The sequence below is a fragment of the Lacerta agilis genome, chromosome 12, assembly GCF_009819535.1.
Source record: "Lacerta agilis isolate rLacAgi1 chromosome 12, rLacAgi1.pri, whole genome shotgun sequence".
Lineage (NCBI taxonomy): Eukaryota > Metazoa > Chordata > Lepidosauria > Squamata > Lacertidae > Lacerta > Lacerta agilis.
The window spans coordinates 43,259,706-43,284,827 of NC_046323.1; the positions used below are offsets into that span (position 1 = coordinate 43,259,706).

Consider the following 25,122-nt stretch of genomic DNA (forward strand, 5'->3'; position numbering starts at 1 on the left):
TTCAGTACATAAAAGCAGCCGATGCATGATAATGGAGCGTGCCACCATTCTATTGTGCAATGAACACTTATCTTTTTGAGGCAGATAGTTAAATAAATTCTGGAGTTGTGTGTGTGAGAGAGAGATGCATTATGAATAAGAATTACCGGTAGTTTCTTCAACAGTTGGGAGGATGTGTGCTTACATTTAGAAGTTTGAGGAAAATAATAGCTTCAGGTGCTTCAAAACGTATGACATTCCTTCTGAAAAATTTTTTGGTTTCTTTGTTTGGGTATTTAATTTGAATACTACTTTATTGCCTGTAGAAGTTCTCAGTTATGATGGGGACTGAAAACTGTGGTTTCCAGTTAAAATGTGAAACGCAGATGCCACAAGTACAGGCTCTTCCTCTTGCTTGAATTGGGAGGATAATTCCCCAGCTGCCCATTTACTGAATCCAAACATTTTTCTGCCACGAGGCTGGCAGGGAGGGAGCAGTTTTATATGTGTCTGTAACTTGAAACAATCTGATGCTCGTGCTTCCATTTTCAGTGCCCTTCCTCGGTTTTCCCTTTCTGGATTTAGCTTGTGGGGCATGGGCACAGTCTCTTGAACTCTGTAAGGTGCTGGGAAGAGTGTTGGCTTTACTATTAACAATAAATACTGATATATGAGGGATGCACGCGTGGTTGGGAATTTGGAGCGATGTGGGGGTGGAATAATAGGAAGTAGGTCCAGAAACAACTCAAAAGGCATGGATTGTTCAAATGAGCACATGGTGGGGCCATCTCACTTTCTTCAGTGAATTTATTACGATTCCATATGGTATGCTCTCTCGCTTCCCACCTCTCCCACTCACTCACTCACTCACACCACCCTCTCATTCCAGTGGCATAGGAAGGGCGGGCCGTAGGGGACGGTCCGCCCCAGGTTCCAGGGGAGGGGGTGACATTCCCTGGCCCCTCCCACCACTCCCCCGCCGCCTAGCACCCCGTCCGTGCTTCTTTATGGACGAACGGGACAGCCCCACGAGCTGCCGCTCGCTTGCCGGCTTGTGGGGCTGCCCGTCCGTAAAGCAGCATAGCCGGGGCAGCTCCACAAGCCGCCGCTTGCTTGCCGGCTTGCTGCAGGAGCAGCAGCGCCAGCCTGGATGCACTACGCATGCCCAGAATTTCTGGGCATGCCTAGTGCATCCGAGTCGACGCTGCTGTTCCCGCGGCGACTGAGCGAGCGGCGGGTCGTGGGGCTGCCCCGTCCGTAAAGCAGCATGGCCGGGGCAGCCCCATGACCCGCCGCTCGCTCAGTTGCCGCAGGAGCAGCAGCGCTGGCCCGGATGCACTACGCATGCCCAGAAATTCTGGGCATGCGTAGTGCATCCAACGCCCGCCGAGACGTCCCACCCCCAGGGTGGTGCCTCCGCTCCGCCGCCCCGGGCAGCGGAGAGGCTTCCTCCGCCACTGTCTCATTCTGAAAGAGAGAATAGCCAGTGTCTTCCATGCAGACAGTGTCCAGTAATCTCACTTGCTGCTTCCCTGCCCCAAAGCCATTCTGAGAAGAGTTCCAGGGTCTGGCAGTAGAGAAGAGGAGGCAAAAGGCGGCCTCACTCCCAGGGTTCAGTGAGATTTGCTTTGGGTCTGTGCTTGCTAGGTAGAAGCACACAGGCATGTCAGCTTGCTCCTCCTGTGTTCAACTCTGAGGGCCAGTTGAACAGAGGAGCAGGAGATCTCCCTCTGATTCCATGCTTCTTTTCACAGATATAGCATGAGGTTGGGTGCAAGAACCTGCCCCTGGGGAGGCAACAAATGTGTTGACCCCTGGCTTTACCATATATGCAGAGCTATAGGATTATGGTGTCAGCCTATTGCCCTGCCTCCCAACTGAGTCTCTTTGTGGGTGGGTGGTTCGGATTCCCGGAAGCCCTTCATTCTTGTAAAATTTTATGTGATGTGCTACCAGTTCCCACACAGTGTGGGGGATTGCTGCCCTGTTCCTTCTCTATTAAGTTTGGTGAAGACAAACGTTAACGCAAGCTCCCTCTTTTGCACCCATTCAGCATTTCAACCCATTATGTTGCAATGTGCAAGTTAATGAACTTCCAGGAACACCCCTTTTAAGGAGGCTTTTTTATTTTTCAGGATTGCTGCATTAATATGCATGCAAGAACTACTGAGCGGCTATAAGGGTAGAAAGCATTGCTGCCTCTGTCTTGATGTTAAGCTGATTCCGATGAATGATTTGGAAGGCTCCGTTTAAACTACTTGATTCTCAAAATGAATCGAATACTGTTTTTAACCTGAGCCCATTCTAAGATTGAGGTCCCATCATGTTTATTACAATGTCTTTAAGAGTCTAATATGGCCCAAAAGCCTTCTCCACTGCCCCTTTCCTTTTCCAACGCTTCCTTGGTACTTGGGGAAGAAATCAATAGGCCCTAGATGCTGTTGTGCATATCTCTGGCTGCCAGTGACCAGGGGAAAATGTAGTTCCCATGGGTCCTATCTAGGATGCAAGGATCTACAGGAGCCATGTTTTCCTGTGACTTCTGGTGGTCCTGGACAATACTGCACAAATGTATTAGCACCTAGGGTCTAATGGAGGCCCCATAGGGATGCCTCCCTACTGGTGTAGCTCTTAGGCAGGCATCCCCAAACTCGGACCTCCAGATGTTTTGGGACTACATCTCCCATCAACCCTAGCTAACAGGAGCAGTGGTCAGGAATGATGGGAACTGTAGTCCCAAAACATCTGGAGGACCAAGTTTGGGGATGCCTGCTCTTAGGTCAGTGCGCCTGGCTGTTAACCAGAAGGTTGGTGGTTCGAGCTCATCAAGGGACAGCTGTAGGCAGGATTTCTGCATGGCAAGGGGTTGGACTCTCGTGATCCCTTCCAACTCTACAATTTTATGATTCTATGAGGAAGGCAGCTGAAAAGCTTCTTCCATGTAGTCATCACATAGTAGGCCCAAATCTTGAATTGGGTTTCAGCTCAACTTGTAGTTGTGGTGTGTGGTATTAAACACTTGGTTTTCATTGCTGTGCTTTTAAAAAGAAAAGAAAAGAAAAACTTCAATCTCTCTGCTTCTTTCCCAATACAGGGGACAATAGCAAACTCTCTAACATGTGTTCAGCTACATAAACGAGCTGAAAAGATAGCCGTTATGTTGATGGAAAGGGGACACTTACAAGATGGCGACCATGTTGCTTTGGTTTACCCACCAGGTAAAGGACAAAAAATGTGTTTTCAGTGGCAATTCTTAAAGACTTTGTAAGTAGAGATGCAAAAATTAGTCATTGTGCTGATTGAAAGGCTACAAACACGTGCATTTAATTTATAGGGCTTTAGTGGAGTCATGATCAATTTCGCCCACTGCTCTTTATGAAGCTTTGGCATGCCCAACTTTTATCTGGACTGCAGCAATTGATTTCAATTAAACACGTACCCTTAAAACCACAGCCTAAATTGAGCTGTTGTTGAAACCTACCACCACCTTCAGAAATCTCTACACGATAATAGCGTTATTGAACAACAAACTATAGCAGCCTCATATGCTCCAAAATATGAGGTGAATTTATCCTTCAACTAAAAAAATAGTTACATCAGCAGTCTGCTAAATGGGGCCAAATGAATACACACAGGATGATAAACAATGTGAGTCATAGTGAGATCAGACCCACTGAAGTCAAAGCAGTGTTACTCACAATAGATATTACCTACAGTTCTTTGACAGTTAACTATGAATGTATCTCATATATATGTGTTAGTTGGAAGTTAGTTGTAATGGCTTCAGTAGGGCTTGCTTCCAGATACGTGGGTGCAGGATAATAGCCTCAAAGCCCCTTGCTAAGATGCCAGTAATGGTTGTCAAAAAATAGTTATTCAAAGTCTTACTTCCATGAGATATTGCAAAGTATTTCAGTACATTTTTATCTGAGCCCATGCTTCACTGATGTTCTTCAGATGTGTGTCGTTTTGTTTTATTTCATTGGGGATGCTGGGGTACGATAGCATGCAAGCAAAGGATTGTGTCTTTCAATGTTCAAAAAATTATTTTGGACATTATTTTAATGCATTTAGAAGATGTCTGTACTGCTCTTCAGAACAAAACTCTCAGGGCACATATAAAATTCAGTGTATAAACATGCAAAGATTACAGAAGAACTCTCTGAATAAAATTCAGCACAATGGATAAAACCATAGTTAAAAGCAGCTTACGCTATATGCTGGACTGCTTGTTAAAACCAAAAACTCTTAGCTTGGCACCAAAGTGATATCAAAGCTGGTGCCAGGCAGTCGTCTCTCGGAACAACATAATTTAAGATAGCCAGGGAAATTCAGAGAATTATCTTAAAATCTGTTTTAATTTCAATTAGCTGTTTGATGGCATCCATGAAGGCTTCAGAGTGTATTGTTTTTAAAAAGAGCAGCTCAGATCAAAACGATTGGTGAAGCTTAAGAAACACTGAAACAAGAAAGATGCTCTCAACTGTTAATATAGGCTCATTGATGTTGTTTCAACATAGTATTTATGCTGGGTAAATTACTTTCACTTTTGTGTCTACACCTGCCTTCAAACGTAAATGTCCTAATCAGTTTCTTCTTCTTCTTCTTCTTCTTCTTCTTCTTCTTCTTCTTCTTCTTCTTCTTCTTCCTCTTCCTATTCCTCTTCCTCTCCATCATACAGGTATAGATCTGATTGCCGCATTTTACGGGTGTTTGTACGCAGGCTGTGTGCCAATAACAGTTCGACCTCCACACCCCCAGAACATTGCAACAACATTGCCTACGGTCAAGATGATTGTGGAGGTCAGCTGAGTAGTCAAAATGCTTATTTAAAATTTTTGTACCAGGGATCCAGTGATTTGCAGGCATGACTATGGATTTTTTTTGGGGGGGGGTTTATATGTAATGTATACAGACACCCTTTTTTTAGTTTCAAAAGTTGGGTGGGATGGGGAGGAAAGCTTCCCAAGAAGCACAAACCTGCTACCATGGTCCAAGTGTCTGCTATAACCAGTGTGAGATGGATTCAAATCCTCAGTCATTTTTTGGTCACGTTTTCTACGTTTATAATAACATTTAATAAAACTTATTAATAAGTATTTATAATTTATTATAATAATTATTTTGTCAAGGCATGCAAAGGATTCTTCCAATTAAAATACTGAAAAACAAAGCAAAAAGTTACAAAAGGCAAAGCAGTAAAATGGCAGGCATGACTAATGCCAGCTCTGTGGCCTGGCCTCCTCCTCTTGTTCCCAGCTGAGTTTTCTCATGTTGTTCTTTCATCTTGACCAGGCTTCTTCAACCTCGGCCCTCCAGATGTTTTTGGCCTACAACTCCCATGATCCACACCTAGCAGGACCAGTGTTCAGGGATGATGGGAATTGTAGTCTCAAAACATCTGGCGGGCCAAGGTTAAGGCTGGGCAAAAAAAAATGAAAGGCACAAATACAGGATGGGTGACACCTGGCTTGAGAGCAGTACATGTGAAAAGGATCTAGGAGTCTTGGTAGACCACAAACTTGACATGAGTCAACAGTGTGATGCAACAGCTAAAAAAGCCAATGCAATTCTGGACTGCATCAATAGGAGTATAGCATCTACATCAAGGGAAGTAATAGTACTACTGTATTCCACTCTGGTCAGACCTCACCTGGAGTACTGCGTCCAGTTCTGGGCACCACAGTTCAAGAAGGATACTGACAAGCTGGAACGTGTCCAGAGGAGGGCAACCAAAATGGTCAAAGGCCTGGAAACGATGCCTTATGAGGAACGGCTTAGGGAGCTGGGTATGTTTAGCCTGGAGAAGAGAAGGTTAAGGGGTGATATGATAGCCATGTTCAAATATATAAAAGGATGTCATATAGAGGAGGGAGAAAGGTTGTTTTCTGCTGCTCCAGAGAAGCGGACATGGGGCAATGGATTCAAACTACAAGAAAGAAGATTCCACCTAAACATTAGGAAGAACTTCCTGACAGTAAGAGCTGTTCGACAGTGGAATTTGCTGCCAAGGAGTGTGGTGGAGTCTCCTTCTTTGGAGGTCTTTAAGCAGAGGCTTGACAGCCATCTGTCAGGAATGCTTTGATGGTGTTTCCTGCTTGGCAGGGGGTTGGACTGGATGGCCCTTGTGGTCTCTTCCAACTCTGTGATTCTATAATTCTAAGCCTGATCTTAACCTACCTCACAGAGCTGTTGTGAGGATGCATGGTTATCACAATCCCAAAAATGACAACGTTGTGTGGGTGGGAATGAATGTGCATAATTTTATTATCCCTTATTTTGCGTAAGGTTTTCCTTTTCCCGTGCATGACTGTTCTGCCATTGTTATTTAAGAAGCTCTTTTCAAACAAGCTTTAAATATATACCCTGCAGTTATGTAAAATGGTGGCCTCATAACCATTTTCATGTCAGGTGATTTTGATATTATATCTCTTCTTCTTTTCCCATTTTTCTTTGCTGAAACCTACAGGTGAGTCGCTCTGCCTGCTTAATGACGACACAATTAATATGTAAATTGTTGCGATCACGAGAGGCAGCAGCAGCGGTGGATGTCAGAACGTGGCCCGCTATCTTAGACACAGGTATGTGCTGTCCTCTGTCCCTCTTGTTTCTAAGTATTTTACTGCGTTTTGCAGGTGCTGCGGGAATCATGCCTTCCTTTTTCTCCCCCAGATGATTTGCCAAAGAAGCGGCCTCCTCAGATCTACAAACCTTCTAACCCCGACATGCTGGCTTATCTCGATTTCAGTGTATCCACAACTGGAATGCTAGCAGGGGTGAAGGTAGGGACTACGCACCCCAAAGTGAATGTGAAACACAGTGTGCGAGCTGGGGTGGAGAGTATGGGTGGAATATTGTAGTGGTGTGGATAAGGAGAGCTGGTCCAAAAGCGGACAGGGCAGATGCTGCACCCTGGACCCATGTATTTACAAGAGGAAATAAGATAGATGTACCGAGGCAGCCCAAGTTGTCTGCATGCATTCTGCTTGCACCAACAGGTGCCAAGTCCAAAGGCAACTCTTGCACACCTTCCTAGCATCACAGGGGGCATCGCAGCTCCCAGCCAAACTATATGCAATGGGACAAGCCTATTTTCTGCCGAGTTGTTGCACACAAAGAATACTGGGGAGTGAAGAACGTATTTTTTAATGTGAAAATGGGGAAGGAAACCCTCCCCTCTCCCTTACCTTGTCGTGTTCTGTTGCTGGGAGCACTTTCCTCCCAGCACGGAGCTTTCCAGTACCAGAAGTGAGCCAGGTTGGAGAATAATACTGTTTAAGCAACAGAATGCAGTGCAGAGAATGTAAAAGAAGAGGCAGTTTCTGAATCTGAATTTATTCCATTCTGTTGCTAATCAGCTGTAAGCCCCTTTGGTCCGCTGATGCCTACTCCAATTGGACGGTGATCTCCCAAGGGCTCTCCCAGATCTGCTAGCTCTTCATTCTTTCTGGGGAACTAACCTGGGGCTCCCTGAGTGCCAAAGCATGTGCTCTCCCACTGAGCTATGGCTGTGCCCTTCTGGCATTCCACACCCCCTCGCCCTTGCTCAGTTGAAAGATGTAGCCTGTTTTCTCTTCAGTGCTGCACATAATTTCCAACCTTCCTGAAGATAACCTAGAAATCAAAGGCACTGATGAGTCACACTCCCTTCCTTTTCTTTACTTAGTTGATTGAATATACTCCTTGGGAAACACATTAATTTTCATTATCTATAAATGATTCTGCATGTGTTTTTGCGGGTGGGATGTAAACTGATGCTTATTTTTACCACCGTCTTAAGGCCTGGCGGTGGTTCAAAAACAAACCTCTGGAACGATGCAGTTCGTCATCTTAATTACTGCCCTGTTACCTTCTTCCAGATGTCTCATGCAGCCACTAGTGCCTTCTGTCGTTCTATTAAGCTGCAGTGTGAGCTTTATCCTTCCAGAGAAGTTGCAATCTGTTTGGACCCTTACTGTGGACTTGGGTTTGTCCTTTGGTGCCTCTGTAGGTAAGTTTCTCTTCTGGAGCTTTCAAGCACCACCAAACAAAAATGTTGCTGCTATATCTATATGTGTGTAAGAGAGACGAGAGAGAAGGGACCAGCCCCCAGATGATGTGATCAGTATGTGTTTCAGAGAAGGGCATTGTACTTGTTTTGGTGAAGGGCAGGCTAGATGTACAAATCATCAATAAAATAATGGATTGATACTGCTAGAAGCAAATTTGACAACAAGCACATCCTGGAGCATGCAGCCTGCACTAAATGTAGACATCATAGCTGTCAACTTTTCCCTTTTCTTGCGAGGAATCCTATTCGGAATAAGGGAATTTCCCTTAAAAAAGGGGGGGAAAGTTGACAGCTATGGTAGGCATTAAAGCCAAAACCTAAAGAAGCACCATTGTATCTTTTTAATGGGAACAAGTGGGACCTTCAACAATGGAAATGAACCAAGGGGGACCTGCAACAAAGTGTTGCAGTGTAGAATGCTCCTTTGCAGTGTTCTAGCCGTACGCTTTCCCAAGATACATGATTACAGCATGCATACACCCATTATTATTTTTTGTTTTGCTCCCCTGCCCATCACTCAGTCAGCATTCTGGGACCACTGAACATGCTCAGTTCTTTTTTTATATTGAATATCAAATCAATTTGTAGTAAAAACAGCATTGATCACACTTAAATCAATCACTCACAAAAAGAAAAGTTGAGCAGGGACACTGAATCATTGAATGCATCATCAAGGTTTCAGCTATCCATGACATAGCATCTCCATAAATAACCACGAGTGGCTGGAGGTCTTGCATTAACACTATTTCTACTTGCACAGTTGATATATGGGAACCATACATTAGCAAATGGATTATGTTTAGTTTGACCTCTAACAACCCTTCTGTGTTGCCTTAGGAGCTTGGAAAAAGCCAAATCCCAAACTTTACTTCGTCATCCAGACAGAGATGTTCCTTTGGTGTCTTTCCAGTGGGTGGCAATTTTTAAATGGCCAGTGGTAAACAGCATGGCAATTTGATCCTTATGTGTGATGGGAGAGGTCTAGATCCATGACAAAAGGGCTCAGTTCCTTATTGAGCTGATTCATCTCCTCACATAATTTTTTAAAAATAGCTCCATAAGGGTCCACACTTGGAGAATGAATGTATGAGAAAGCCCTCCCCTGGGCCTGTTTATGTAATACTTTGCCACCTAGTAGGGTTGTATTCATGATTAGATAGGGTTCTTGCGAACCTAGAGATCTTGTGTTCCTATCTTGTACATACAGTATGAATTTAAAGTAGAGAGAAAGTATGATATAGTTAGATATTATCTGTTAATCCATCACGTTAAAAATTTTTTACTGGCTCTTCAACAATACGTCAGTTTTATTTATTGATAAGGGGTGGTATTCAACTTAGTTTTACTGTTAAGTAGACCCACTGAAATTAATGGACCTAACTTAATCATGTTCATTAGTTTCAGTAAGTCTACTTTTAATAAAACTTAGTTGAGTATCACCCAAGATTTGTTACCCAGCCTTCACCGTAAGCCTCGGGGCAGATTACAGCAATAGAAAATGCAATTATGAAACCAGATAAAGTCATTGTAATTATAGCCTACATAAAATTGTTCCAAATGGAACAGAACGATATCATTACTGTGATTGTCCGAACTCCATCAAACTTCTCTGTTATTGTTGGAGCAGTGTTCTGTTTCCAGATCTTTGCAATGTAGATGTTTGCAGCTGTCAGTAGGTTAGCCACTGTCAAACTCTAATGCTAGATGCTTTTAATAACCTAGAAGAAGAATTTTGGGTTCCAGGGGTTAGAAATACCCTGTCATTTCTTTCATTATTTGTTGTATTGTTGCCCAAAAAGCGTGTATTACTGGAGATCACCAGACTATGTAGATGAAATTTGCCCCCAAATACCTGCATCTCTAACATTTATCCTCAGTTACTGGTAGGTGGCCGTGTTGGTTTGCTGTAGTCGAAACAAAATAATCCCCCCCCCCTTCCAGTAGCACCTTAGAGACCAACTAAGTTTGTTATTGGTATGAGCTTTCGTGTGCATGCACACTTCTTCAGATACCTGAAGAAGAAGTATCTGAAGAAGTGTGCATGCACACGAAAGCTCATACCAATAACAAACTTAGCTGGTCTCTAAGATGCTACTGGAAAGAAATTTTATTTATTTATCCTCAGTTCCTAGATCTATCTGCCTCAGTCTTTGTTTCCTTTCACGTCTGCTGAAATCAAATTGTGCAAGATCTCTGTCATTTATTTTGACTCATTAATAGTCACTCCTTGGTTTCTACCCCTTTGCCATTTCCTCATAAATATATCTGGTTTGTTTGCCAACTCCAGAATCTTATTATATGATTTCCCTGTTAATCCCTTATTCTTAGTGTCCGATCATAATGCTTCACATTTGCTTGCCTGCCTCCCTTTAATATTTCCTGAGTAATGGAGTTACGGCTTCTCTCATCTGAAAATACTGAAAGAGAGGTATTACAACGCCCATAGCTCTTGCAATTTCTTCATAGGACATAACACTGCATCCATTCATTATATCTTTAATGGAATCTAGGCCCTCACTAGAGTCATACGTTCATATTCCCCAGCGTGCCAGTTGAAGACAATGAAACATTTGGGTGCCTTTTGCTTATTGCACCTAAATACCTCGCTGCTGTACTTTTGTTATTGTTGAAAACTTACCTGTTCAACTCAGTTTCCCATCAAGGAATGTGCCCCATTTATATATATAAAAAGAGAACATGTGATATATTGGATGCTTTAGTAGTGGGTGAAAAAACCACACCTTTGTGAAGCATAGGAAGAGAATAAAAGATAAAGCCTGATTTGTTATTGGAGAGATTATTGCGCTTGGAAATTTTGACAACCTACCCGGTTTACTGCCTCATACATTTCAACCAGTTGCTTTCAATGTGAAAGGGAGAATGCGCCATTTGTACAACAAAATAAAAAAAACTCTGAGCTGACTCATATTTGTGGTAAGATGAGAATTCCCTAAATTCACAGGCCTCCTCCCTGAAAATTAAGACAGTCTTCAGGAGGTGTTTTTGCCTCATACCTCAAAACACTTGCAACTTAACTGTGCCAAAATTTGGCACAACATGCATTGAAGCCTCATGCAGCTCATGAGAAGTGAATCCAGTATTTCTGCATCTCATTTCCATCTGACCTCTCTGGAAAGTGCAGTGTCAAAGGCTGCTGCTTTGCAGAAGAGACTTATCTATAAGGGAACTACCACTCTGACTTTTAACACACAGAGAATGCAAGGGGTGTGTTAGCTGCTCCCTCCCGCTTGTTGGCTAGGATTGTTCATAAGTCTTACATGTGTTTGTAATGAATTCTGAACTCCGTTCACATCCATATATCCGAGATAACATGCAGCACTTTCCTGATTAACCTGATTATGACTTTGATGTCCGTGCCATCAGTCGCAGGTGCAGCAGAGTAAAAAGTGATTGAATCCCCACCTACCTGGGGGTTACAATCTGGGCACAATCAGCCAAAAACTAACTGCCTGTCCTGTTGTAGATGCTATGAAGTTGTGTTGGCCTACCCCACTGTGATGTCCCAGAATGCAGCATTCTGAGACTTCCAAACCACTAAGGAAAACCTGCTTGGAGCATGGAGTCAACCCGTTGGTAAGTCTCGAGTATATTGCATGGTTTTGCAAAGTTTTGCTTTTGTTTTTATTTTATGTCCTAAAGGGTATAAAATAATAATGAAAAGAAACCTTGCAAAGCAGAGCAATAGACCTTTATAATCATCACCATCATCTCCAGATTCCTAACAATTGGCCACACGCTCCAGCAGGATTTCCTGGGGATCGTTGTCAAAGATTGATGCATTCTGAGCACAGCAATAGTTGTCAGGCCAACGTGAGTTCATGGATACTTGCGTTTCCCCCCCTTTTAGCTGTTTGTGCTGAACATGTGTTGTTGAAATTCATTGTGGTGTGATTTCACACTACCCTAATATTTTCTTTGCAGCTTGTCTCTTAATCATTTACTTCAAGTAGATACTGAGTTTTGTTTTTTGTTTTTTATTTGGACTGTCTAAAATGTCTGTTGTAGTACCCCAGCTATGGAATGCTCTTTCCAAAAAGACTCATCTGGTGCCAACTCAGATGGCTTTTTGGGCTCCAGGTGAAGACATTTTCATTTGCCTGGGTCTTTTGATGTTATCTATTTCAGATCTACTTTAATGCTGAAGTGTTACTTATTACATTTTGAGACTTTGCTGCTTCTGCTGTTTTAACTTACTGATGATGTTGTTTATGTGTTAACCTGCAAACTGCTCTGATGGTCTTGGGACTGAGGAGCAGGATATAAATATTTGTAATAATTTATTTCCACTGTTGTCAGTACCTTTTCCTTTGATAAGCTCTCTTGCTGAATTTGAGGCAAGGGACAAAAAAAAAATGGACTTTATGGCTGAAGGGGGAAGAGCAGTAACTCAGTGATAGAGCAAATGTTTTACATGTTAAAGGTCTCAGGTTCAACTCCTGGCATCTGCAGATAGAATTGGGAAAAACTGAGGAGCTGAATTCTGGAGAGCCACTTTCAGTTACTGTAGACCAGGGATGGGATACCCGCAACCCTCCGAATGTTGTTGGACTACAACTCCCAGCAGCCCCAGCCAGCATGGTCAGTTATCAGGAATGATGAGAGTTGTCGTCCAACAACATCTGGAGGCCTACAGGTTCCCCATTCATGGTGGAGATAATACTGAACGACATAAACCAATAACCTGAGTTAGTATAAGGCAGATCCCTATGTTCCTAATATCTAGAGGTCTAATGCTCCTAAAAGCCACAGCCTTGCCTTGTTGTTCCTAATCTCTAGTCAATTCCTGTGATCGTTTTTTGATTAAGTAGTTGATAAGTTTGCCTCGCGTCCACACGTGAATGTGCTTCATTTGATTTACTCAAAGGCTTATAAATTGCAGCTGAGCTCCGTTCAAAAGCAGTGTGTTTCCAACAGCTGGCAACTTGAAAGTTGTATCTGTGGTGTTTTAAGGAATGGTGTCTCGTTCACACATCCATATCAAGTGACGTTTGTGAGAGAGAGAGCTCTAAGAATTAATATGGTAAGAATGACTCATGCTAGCCATGATAGTCGCTATACAGTGGCAATTTTCAGAAAACACCAAGCTAGATAGGAAACTGTCTTACACCAGGTCGTTCTGTCTGCCAGTCTAGCCAAGAATTGTCTGTTCTGACTGGCAGCAGCTCCCCAGGGCTTCTGAGAGAGCTACTTCCACATCACCGACTACCTGATCCTTCTCACTGGGGGTGGCAGGGATTGAACCTGGGATCTTCTGTGTGCAAAATATATTCTCTACCAGTGAGCGACGGCCCCTTCTACAAAGCTACCTGTTGATAGTTACAGTTACCTCATAAGAAGGATGGTGGCGTGAACTGGTCACTCACTTGACCCACACTTTGAAAAACTCCCAGTGGCATCAAGAAGAAGAAAGGATTTTTCAGGATTGTAAAAAAAAGTTCAATATGCTAAGATGATGTAGCACTAACTAGACATGATTGCCCGAACTTGTGTAGGAGAAATGGGGCTGCACGTGTTAGCCCTGCCTGCAAAGTCCCCATGCATGCTGGCTCCACCCATGGTCTTCCCCAGGCATAGGCAAACTCGGCCCTCCAGATGTTTTGGGACTACAACTCCCTTCATCCCTAGCTAACAGGACCAGTGGTCAGGGATGATGGGAATTGTAGTCCCAAAACATCTTGATGGCCGAGTTTGCCTATGCCTGGTCTTCTCACATTGAGTGGTGAGGGGTTTCCAAGCATTCAGGTTCCCATTCATTCATGTGGAGGATTATGATGGCTTTTGCCAGAAGGGGCTTAGGAACTTTTTTCCAGACAGGAAAATTAGAATCGGAAGGGACCATGAGAGACATTTAGTCCAGGAATCCATTGCCCAAGGTGGGCCTCGAACCAACAACCCTGAGATTAAGAATCTCATGCTCTACTAACTTGAACTATCTTAGGCCCTGTACTTGTGTTGAGAATTCCCTGTTCAGGCATTGTGCCTGCCTGGGGTGCAAGGGCTGAGTCAACTCACAGGGATGCTATTTCAACAAGGGAGTAAGTAGGTGGCATCGATGGCATCAGCAGATCACCACAGACAAGCTTGCATCCTCACACACTCTTGAAACCACCCTTTCTGCTATTGTCAGAGATTGACCTCCACAAAAGCAAATTTAAAGCATCCCCGCTATTTATAAATACCGGTATATATATTTTTTTGTCATTTTGATTTCTGCCCTATGGGATGTACTGCTGTGTGTCTCTTGAGGGTACAACGAAATAGCTTTCCTTTTCAGCATACCGTCTTCTGGTCTTTTGGTACAGATTTCCAGTCGTGCGTTTAACAAATCTTATATCTTTGCAGCGTTTATTCAGGACACCAGTCTATTTTGATTCCTCCCTCAGAATTGGAGACCACGCCTGCTCTCTGGCTTCTGGCTGTGAGTCAGTACAAAGTGAGAGACACCTTTTGCTCTTATTCCGTCATGGAGCTATGTACCAAGGGTCTTGGTTCGCAAACGGAATCTCTGAAGGTGAGGAATCCAAGCGCTCCCTTTTCCCTTCGCCTCCTTGCTTTTTTGTAGGGTTGACGTGGCAGCATACGCAAGAGCCGAATGCGTTCAGTGAGAAGAAATGAATCGAGGAGTGGAGTGAGAAAAATCTTCGAAAGAGCGAATAGAGTAATTCCTCTTTCCAGGAGGTTTTTCGCCTGGTGTTCCCTGGTTATTTTCGTAGCACAGGGTTTCAAAGTAAATAAACTAGGTGGTGCTTACCTTTCCCTTTCTGCCCTACAACTGCACTGCGGCCACACGTGCATCTTGTGACCACACTGCAAACCCACTCCTCACACCAGCAATTAGGCTTAGAAAAAGTAAAGCATAATTGAAGTGTGTGTGAGATCTTCCTAGACAGGTGTAATCTCTACAAAGGTCACACCCTAACAGATTTTATACCCGCCCCCCTGCAATAAGAAGAAGAAGAAGAGTTTGGATTTGATATCCCGCTTTATCACTACCCGAAGGAGTCTCAAAGTGCCTAACAATCTCCTTTCCCTTCCTCCCCCACAACAAACACTCTGTGAGGTGAATGGGGCTGAGAGACTTCAAGGAAGTGTGACTAGCCCAAGGTCACCCAGCAGCTGCATGTGGAGGAGCGGAGACGCGAACCAGGTTCACCAGATTACGAGTCTACCAATCTTAACCACTACAGCACACTGGCTCTAAGTAAAGTCTGAATAAAACCATTTAGACTTTAAAGAAAAATAAAAATACTTTACTGGACCCAATAGAAGACATTTTTCCCCCAAGTCTCATTGGAATGAGGAAGTGAGGAAGGGGCAATTTTTGGGGCTGCCTCTTTGAAGAGAAGGGCCAGCCCTTTCTTCCCTAGCTGTCCGTCCCCCCCGCCGCCGCCTCTGAAAATGCCCATCTCCTGTTCCAGTTTTATTGTACTAAATAGAAGGAGACTTTCAAGTCTTAATTGCAGCACAGGGTCATTTTTAGTGGCCGGGAGAGTTAACGTTTTCCTCTCCAGCCTTGACTGCTCCCAAAACCACTCCTCCACCATGCTGCAATTAGCTTTAAAGAACACTTCTGTAATATATGACTCATTCTGTATCAAGTGATCCAACTTTTTTTTTTTACCTCATGTCACCCAATTTTCTTAATGTTTTGTACACTTGTTCAATGATCAAAACAGAGTTTAAACCTGAAATTTTAATTTTTTTATCTCATCCCGTTTGTGAGTTATGAGAGTTTGAAATTTCAAAAATAAATAAATGACCATTTGAACCTTGCAAGACTACGCAAAAACTTTAAAAACTCAGCCCAGAATTGAGATGTGTCAAAACTAAAAACACCAGTCTCTTCTGAACTTTAATATATATTAAATTTAATATACTTTAAATTTTAAATTTAATTTACAAAATTGAAAAATTGAAAAAACCATTTAAAAATTAATATGATTAGAAATTCCCCCAAAAATGTATTTATTATTTAGTATTTCTAAGAGGTACCTGCAAAATTTCACTTTGGGATCTCAATGGGATCATATTAGAAAAAAATATTTTGCACATACATGTCAGCCTTATTGGGTTCTATTTAGGATAAATGGGTCTTCTTGCATTAAAATATAACAGAATAACCAAGACTTCAAACTATAATATCAGTTACTTCAGGCATTTTTTTTGAAAGTAATTCCATTAAAATGTATCTGAAAAGCTAGTCAGGCTTTTCTTTTAAAAATATGTTCCAAAGCCGAGTAATGGTAATCTTAGAAGATGGTGGATCTCCCTGCCTTGAGAGACTCTCCTTCCTTCTCATTTAGTAGTTTTTGCCATTACCGTGTTTCTCATAAAATAAGACACCGTCTTATATATTTTTTTCCTCAAAAAACCCCACTATGGCTTATTTTCAGGGGATGTCTTATTTTTATTACCGCAGATTTATAAAGGGACCAAGTGAGAGCCATGAGAAGTACTAAATGTGGGTGCAGGCTGCCAAGACTGCACAGCTTATGTACGTTCTCTGCAAAACTATTTTTTTTTCTTTAACACAAAGGAAATTCAAATACAATGGCAAGTATTTTTTTGGGGGGGGGAGGAGTAATTTAGTCCCAATCCCAATACCAGTAGTTTAACATACAAGAATAGGGTCCCTCTGGAGCCTGGTGAACAACCTAGCAAGTCCCCAGTCCAAAGTGTTGTGTCAAAGTGGCGAAAGAATATAAAATACAGAAAATAAAAACCGTTTAGCCATGGGAGGGGGGGAGGGGAGATACCCACTTCACTGACTCAGGGCTCCGTGTGGCGCTGCTGGGCGTCCCTCTCCGTGCTGCAGCAGCAGCCGGTTTCGGGCACTGAGCCGCCAGGCCTCCTTGGCCAGACCAGGCAGAGGCGAGGCCACTGGCTCGGGGAGCTCCACGAGGCGCTGCCGGGCGTTCCGCTCGGCGCTGCAGCAGCTGCCGGTTCCGGGCGCCAAGCCAGCAGGCGGAAGCCGGGCTAGGCGGAGGCAAGGCGGCTGGCTCGGGGCGCTCCGCATGGCGCTGCTGGGCGTCCCTCTCCGTGCTGCAGCAGCAGCCGGTTCCGGGTGCCGAGCCGGCAGGCCTCCTCCTCCTCTTGCCGCGGCTTAGCGCTCTCACTCCGTGCGGCGCTGTTGTAAAGAAGACGGGCAGCATCTGGAGGGCGGCTCCTCCAGCAGGAAGGAGGCTCGGAGGTGCGGGCAGCCTCACCTCTTCCTTGGCGCCCTCCAGAACTGCACCCAGCACTACGGCTTATTTTCGGGGTATGTCTTACATTTCGTAAATGCTTGAGAATCCTGCCATGGCTTATTTTATAGGCACGTCTTATTTTATGAGAAACACGGTAGGTGGAAACAGGGGATTCTCTGATTCTATATTTGTTATTTTGGTCATTTGCTCAGATATTGTCTGATCATTTTCTTGAATTGTTAACTATTTTATTTGTATTATTTGGGTTTTTTTAAGGTTTTAAACTGATTCGATTTTTTTTTGTTGGGAGTGGGAAAACAAGGGTAAAAGTTCAGCAAATAAATGAACTCTTAAGATATTAGCAGCAATGATTGATTCAATGAATGTTTTGCAGTACCTTTTAACCCCAGCCACAGTCTTTGCTCTTAATTTCTGAGGTCTATTTTTTGGCATCCTTTAGAACTGATTATGTGCAAAGAGGAACAATCAATCCAAAAAGCAGGAAGAGTGCAGCCCAGAAAGTTCTACTTTCCAACAGGTGTTGCCCATGGAGGGGAACAGATCCACAAAATTGTGAAATTAGTCAAGAAATGAGGTTCTGTAGGGAGGTGGCTTCCAAGACACAACCCAGAGAATGGTCAGATATAGTTCTGTTGTGGTTATTCAGGTCTGGTTTTTCTAAGCTGCCTGAATGGGAGACCATGTGGGAGCCATATAGAAGCCACTTAAGGCTTATTGGACCAAATGTTTTCATATTTCTTTTAATAAAATACGTATTTTGGGATACAAGCAAACCCTTAGGGGAAATGCTTATATGCCCTATCTTTACATCCTTGTATTAATTTTAATTTAGCATCTGTTATTGGCGGATAAACTACTCTAGATTATGCTGCATCCAAATTTCCAGAATGGCCTCATTTAGATATGATTCCGAACTATGGTTATTTACCATTACAGGAGCTTGGGGTTATGCATTCCCTCACCTCTCTGTTTTCAGTTAAACACAGTTTACTGTGGTGTCCAAATCCTAAAGTGTGGTTAATTTTAACTACAGTTTCCTGAAACAAACCAGCTTCGTAAACCATGATTTGAAGTTGGTTTGTTTAAGAAAATCATAGTTTTGACTAGGGTTGGGAAACCTGTTACCCTCCAGGGACTGCTGGACTCCCGAGTCCTATAATCTACAGTCAGCATAGCCAGTGGTCATGGATGAGATGGGAGCTGTAGTTCAGCAACCTCAGGAAGGCTCCAGGTTTCCCATCCCTGGTTTATACTAACAGCAGTAGATGTAACAATAAACAGTGGTTAGTTAAGAGCAGCAGCAAATGCTCCCATTCCCTGGGCCACGCTGGAGGAGGAAGGGGGGGGCGTACAGTTGCAAGATCGCATCACACAACGCAAAGCCGTAGTGTTGCATCAGAACAAGGCCAATAAAAATATCCAAATAAAACAAATATTCCCAGACATACAGGCAGCTAGTGTTCTGCTTCAAGCAGCTTTAAACAGCCTTAAGTAAATCCCATTGTATTCAGTGGTCCCTAAGCAGACCTTGAACCTTTTAATAGATTTGTATCCCATTTTTATAGGCGGCTGTGTGCAATGTGACAAACAAAAGGTTACACTATAGCTGTTACACAACCTGCACTATGGGTGCAAGGTAGCTTACAGCAATTTGAGCGGTCTCCGCCTGTCCCTAAAAAGCTCACAATTTAAGTCACGTAAATGGCTTAAGGAAATGGCAAACTAAAAAATGGCAAACTGCTCCCCTTATCCCAAAACAAGGCTGTTCCACAACACAGGCTTTGCTCTGCTTCTGTTTCTCTCCCTCTTCCAATTCTGAGTTTTAAATTAACTGTTCCAGAACTCCCACCCAACCCCTGCAGTTTTTAAGAAAAAGGTGTTCTTGAGTGGATGGTGACATTTCACCTTGCCGGAGGACACTTCTCTTCCCTCTCAAAGCGCACTTGGTTCAGAAATCTCTGAAATGACCTGACTAAATACCAACAGCTCCCATGGGGTAACGTGAGTTCTGTACCTCGTTTCCAGGCAAGGGGACTGGACCTCTCAAGAGTGCGGACGTGTGTGGTTGTGGCAGAAGAACGGCCTCGGATAGCTCTGACGCAGTCCTTTTCAAAGCTTTTCAAAGATCTGGGCCTCCACCCCAGGGCTGTCAGCACATCATTTGGCTGCAGAGTTAACCTGGCTATATGTTTGCAGGTAAGAATCTCTCTCTCCTTTCCTGACAGCAATCTTAGAAGCGGCCCTTTTGAAATAAGGACATGGCGATGTTCCACACAATACAGCTTGGTTAACCAATGCATGCTATACTTAAATGTTCCTCTTTCATAATGCAAGAAGTATAATTTTTCCGTATTTTTATTTTTTTACTGAGCATTTTCCATAAAGCCTTCTCATCCCAATTATAGCATTTATTCTGCCCCGAACTTAAAAAAGCAATGCAGCAAAAGTTTGTATTGTAGTTCTTACATTTGTAACGTATGAAAGTCGGCCTTGTTAAAGTTGCTGTAGCTGTCCTGCCAAGTGCTTGAGTATCTAAATATCTATATTTTCCTTTGTGTAGAAGAGTAATTTGACAGGGGCCTGATTCTCATGCACATAGCATGTACTACTCATCTTAAAAGAATGCTTAATAATAATAATAATAATAATAATAATAATAATAATTAGCATTTATATTATAGTGCTTTGGGGCATTCAAAGTCCTTTGCACACATAATCACAGTTATCACTATTACAGCCTGGCTAGATAGGCCTATGTATTTATTTCCAAATTGCAGATGTGATTCCAGCTTGCTTATGGCCACCTCCTTAGCTCATGATGGAGGTGAGATTGGAAACCAATGGCTTTTTAGGCAGGAAGACAGTGTGGTGCTATTATAATCATTCTGTCAGTTCAAGCATTTCAGTTTGCCAGATGAAACTACTTCCCTTTGATCCACACTGCTCTGGAGTTTTCCCCAACCTCCCCACAAGCAGATGGGGGGGGGAAGAATGGGGGGGAGAAGAGAGGGGGCAGTTCCATGGTTCTAGTGGGATTTGTCACATTGGTTTCCGCCAGCAGAAACCATTTAGTTGAATCCAGGTCCTTGTTTACTCAGCTCAGTTGTTTTGCCACTTGAGTACAGTGGTTCTCATGACCAACTCAAAAAATACTGTTTTGGTACCTTAGTTTTCCCTCACTACAACTAGTGAGGAAGCTAAAGTACACCTACAATATGGCTTCCACACATATACATATACACATGCATGCTGCCTCTTCCATAAAACCAAACACTGGTGCCTGATCTAATAAAGCAATATTATTAACTTTTTAAGCTATTGTATTGTATTATATTATAATATAATATTATATATTATTATATAATACAATATATTAATTGTATTATAATAGGTGGGCCTGGGGACGCAGGTGGCGCTGTGGGTTAAACCACAGAGCCTAGGGCTTGCTTATCAGAAGGTCGGCGGTTCGAATCCCTGTGACGGGGTGAGCTCCCGTTGCTCGGTCCCAGCTCCTCCCCACCTAGCAGTTCGAAAGCAAGTCAAAGTGCAAGTAGATAAATAGGTACCACTCCAGCGGGAAGGTAAACGGCGTTTCTGTGCGCTGCTCTGGTTCTCCAGAAGCGGCTTAGTCATGCTGGCCACATGACCTGGAAGCTGTACGCCGGCTCCCTCGGTCAGTAACGTGAGATGAGTGCCGCAACCCCAGAGTCGGACACAACTGGACCTAATAGTTAGGGGTCCCTTTACCTATTATATGACATGGGGATGAGTGGCAGAAACAGGAACAGATAAGCAGGCTTCAGCTTGATGCTGAACAAGAAGGTTTATTCTTAAAGAAAATGTGATAAGGTCTCATCAGTTACAAATAAAACGTTCATTGGGTGGCAGTGGAGTCAAATAACCTCTCTCCGTCGCTGTCGCCATTTTCTGATACCTCCCCTCCTCCCATTTTGCTTTATTTACACAGAGAAAGCTGTTCCTCATGTGTACTACCATTTATTTCAGGTTCATAGATGCGTCTGTTCCTACACGTTGGTTCTATAGGTTGGAATTTTGTTAATGGGTGGAAATTTTCACCTCCATCTTAAAGCTCCAACTCAAAAGGGAAATTGTTCAGAGGGAGCATGTGGTTCAGTTGTGACCTCAGCTTTGCCATTGCAGAATACACATAAGACTTTGCATTTTGCCCTCCATTAAATGCATGAAGAGCAAAAACTTAATCAACGATATGCAGTCCTGCTTTTAATAGTGTGATTTTTTTGGCTATTATTATTAAAAATGTTTGCTTTTATACTAATGACTCTATCCAAGAAATGTCAGTTTCTTTATTCTGGGAACATTAGGCTGCACTTCTGTTTGTCATAAGAGGATAGGCATTGTTCTAACTGTGCTCTTCAGATATACACCCACAGAAGTAGATATTTCTGGCTATAACTGGGTGTTTCTAGGTTTATATCTGAATGCTGGAGTTACAACAATTCCTTTCTCTGAGAAACAGTGATGAGCAAACGAACTGGTATCTTTAGCTAGGTAGCATTTCATACATATTCTTGCAAGTTGAAGGGTTTTTGCTATGGAGAAAGCCTCACAATCATCCCTCCTGCCACCAGCGACATCACTGTGGCAAACGATATTGAACTCCGCAACTCACTGTGGAAATAATAAATTGTTGGCGGAAGTAGCTGTTGTGTTGCAGCAAGCTGCCCTGAGCGTTGCAGAGAACTTCATCCAGCTGTTGCAGTGAGGACATACCACCAGCCAGAACTGTCCCCTTCCACTTGCCTGTTTCAACAAGCAGTACTGATGGATCACCCAGGGTGATAGATAGATCACAAAAACTGGATGGGAGCACTGTTGTGGGTTACAGTGATTGTTCCAGAGTTAGATGCACTTGAGCATAGAACCACTAATCATCAATGTAGCTTCAGGAACACATACGGTTCAACACGCATAAGGTCGCATTTCCACTCTTGCGTTCCCCAGTTAAAGCAGCCTTCCACAGCCTGGTGTCCTCTATGCGTTTTGGACTACAGCTCCCATCATCCCTGACCATTGGCTATTCTGGCTGGGGCTGATGGGAACTGGAGTCCAATGACAGGTGGAACATACCAGGCTGGGAAGGGTGGAATGGAAGGATTTCTGTTAGCATGGATAGGACAGGCCTCTTGACTGAGATCATGAAGGAACTGTACTCAGCAGAAAAGAAAAGAATGGTAACCAGTGATTTTCCTTGTATAAGGTAATTTCATATGCTACAACATCATTCATATGTGTAACCCCCAGTTTTCTGTACTGAGGAAGCACAGCCTGTAAATGCAGAACATGCTTATCAAAATGAATTTTATATAGCGGCCTCGCTTCTTGGAAACAGAATATGCCCATTTATGGAAAATCCTGCATTTTTAACATGGCACTGTGCCCATGAAAGAGATGGCGAAAAGAGGAAATGTGGGGCTAGGCAATTATCAGTGTTGCTCAGAGGACAGAATTGCATCCCTTGGAACAGTGCTGACTTCCCAGAGCTTTGTGCTACCCTTCTCTGCTTTGTGTCGCCCCTTGTGAACTGCTTTCCAATTTGCTATCTGCAAGCAAATGACTGCTTTGAGGGGGAGGCATTCAAGTCTGTAGTCTGAAGCTCCTTTTCCCCAGAGGGGAGGGGGTGAGACAATAAGATCAGCTGGTATGCTCTGGTAGAAGTAATATAAAGTGAGGATGTGTTGCTGCATTTTCATTTGTGGAGTTTGGGTGAATAATGTTGCAGATGATAGAGGTAGAGTCTTTGAATGGAGAGAGAGAGAGAGAGAGAGAGAGAGAGAGAGTCTGGAACAGCCCAGTTACCATCATCCTGACAACGTTGTGTGTGAGCTGTACCACTTCAAGTATTTAAGGGAGAGTCTCATGAAATAATTCTGTTATGTAAAGCCCCCACCTGCAGTCTGGGGAGTTATGGTCCCAACATGGATGTAATGCATAATTAAGAGCTAGGCCACAGTGCCCATATAGCTACTTATCACGGTAGGTCCTTGTTAATGCCAGTGAAAAGACACAATGAAAACAAAGAGATTGTTAGCAGGCCAATCCCCACTTCCAAAATGACTTTTGCCACTGGGACCGAGCCACACCCCTTTATTTCCCTTGGGTTGGACAGTTGTGACGTTACTTGGCACCAAGTGGAATGGTTTCACCATAACTTCCTAACCTATGGTGTTGATGGCAATAATCCAGAATATCTGGTGCAAATTTAGTTTCTTTAAAATACCACATTCTAGGAAAAGAGGAAAAATGGTATATTATGGTAACCTGAAACCGGTGTGTTAAGACTTTAAGCTTTTGATTAAGAGAAGAGATATTTAAATTTTGTTATTAACAGCAGTTATAGTGAAAGAAGATATTTGTGATGATTTATATTTGAGAACAATGTGTTAAGAACTAGAATTTTGTGTGGAATTAACAGGAAGTTATAATATGATTGATTTTTGTTGGAACTAGATTTATTTTTAGTATATGAAGTTATAAAAGTAATATTTGGTATTAGAACCGAAGGTGAAAGGCAGGGGAAGTCTGTGCCAAGATTCGACCAAGATTTTTTTTTTCTTTTATGACACAAGAAGAATTATTATTGGTGTATATGTATTTGTCTATTTTCAGTTAGGGGATGGGTTAATGTTGGTGTTTTACTTGTTTGTTGTAAAATCAATAAATTCTTATTAAAAAAATAAATAAAATAAAATACCACATTCTAGACATCAAATGAAGAAGCGCCTCATGTTACTTAGTCTTTCTATAGTTTAGCATTTTTCCTCTGGTAAGAGCCTATAGAAGAAGCTTCTAATTTATTCATTCCTGTGAGCAGATTGAACTTTTATGGGTGAGAGGAATAGTAAGTATATGTTCAATTGTCATAGCTGAATAGTTCAGAGCAGCAGGGCATTGCTTAATGCCCCAGGAGAACAAGCTGTTGCCTCTGCCTTTTTTCTATTATTATTACCATTTATTATCATTTTACAAAAAATACTGTAGAGGGAAACCTCTGACAGCTAACATGGTTCTTAAACTAGCTGGGACAATAATTTCCAAGCATTGTGTCGGAGGGCACAGTAAAGCAAGCGATGAGAGAACCACTGGTGTACAATGAGAAATGCATTTAAAATTTCTAAATGAAAGGCGCACGTGAGCCCAAATCACTCACCCACATAAAAGAGGCTGCTCATTCCATCTCTGTATGATTCACTGTCCTGACTTTCCAAATCCACGTTCGCTGAAAACAGATAATTCCCAAGGGCAGCTACATCATTCAATTCTCGCACCACAGAATAACTTGAAAAAGAGCAGGTTCCGTGTATATAGTGACTCATGCAGAAACTGGGCCAGGGGCCTGTGGTCCCCTTAAGTTGGGTAACTTATTACACACCTTCAGGCTTTTCAGATGTAAAAAGTGAAGTGTGCCTTTCTCATTGTAATTCAGAAAAGAAGTGTTCTTCTGCTTCTCTCTGTGGGGAATGCTGAGAAAGGCTGTAGCCTGTTCCTTGTGTTTTTGCTTGAAAGGTAGAATGAATTCTCAGGACATGCTGTTCACTAACAATGTTGTCTATGCTGTCTCTTAAATGGCTTAACTCTGTTTGTCAAAGGTTAGCAAGTCTATTACTGTCTCTTCTGTTCGCTGTACTAAAATGTTGACACCTCATTTTCTTTTTCATTTTAAACCTTTAAGCGGTATAATGGTTTAATTTGTAAGATTTTTGTATTTGACATGGTTTTTTTTCCTTTTATTTTACTCCCTGCTTTTTGCATTATCCTCCCTTTTTATTTTCCTCCCGACTTCCATCCTCCCCCACCCCACTTTTTTATTATTTTTTCATGTGTTAC

The 25,122-nt window shown here is 42.8% G+C and overlaps 1 protein-coding gene across 5 annotated transcripts in view; it reads left to right on the top strand.

Moving 5' to 3' along the window:
- DIP2C (disco interacting protein 2 homolog C) overlaps nucleotides 1–25,122 on the top strand; it is a 288,350-nt gene that overhangs the window by 245,242 nt on the left and 17,986 nt on the right. For all 5 annotated transcript variants that reach the window (XM_033165106.1, XM_033165108.1, XM_033165109.1 and 2 more), the window contains 7 exons: nucleotides 3,074–3,197; nucleotides 4,661–4,782; nucleotides 6,449–6,560; nucleotides 6,652–6,761; nucleotides 7,839–7,969; nucleotides 14,393–14,561; nucleotides 19,282–19,452. In XM_033165106.1, coding sequence (XP_033020997.1) covers nucleotides 3,074–3,197; nucleotides 4,661–4,782; nucleotides 6,449–6,560; nucleotides 6,652–6,761; nucleotides 7,839–7,969; nucleotides 14,393–14,561; nucleotides 19,282–19,452 — 939 coding nt within the window. The remainder of the gene's footprint in view (nucleotides 1–3,073; nucleotides 3,198–4,660; nucleotides 4,783–6,448; nucleotides 6,561–6,651; nucleotides 6,762–7,838; nucleotides 7,970–14,392; nucleotides 14,562–19,281; nucleotides 19,453–25,122) is intronic.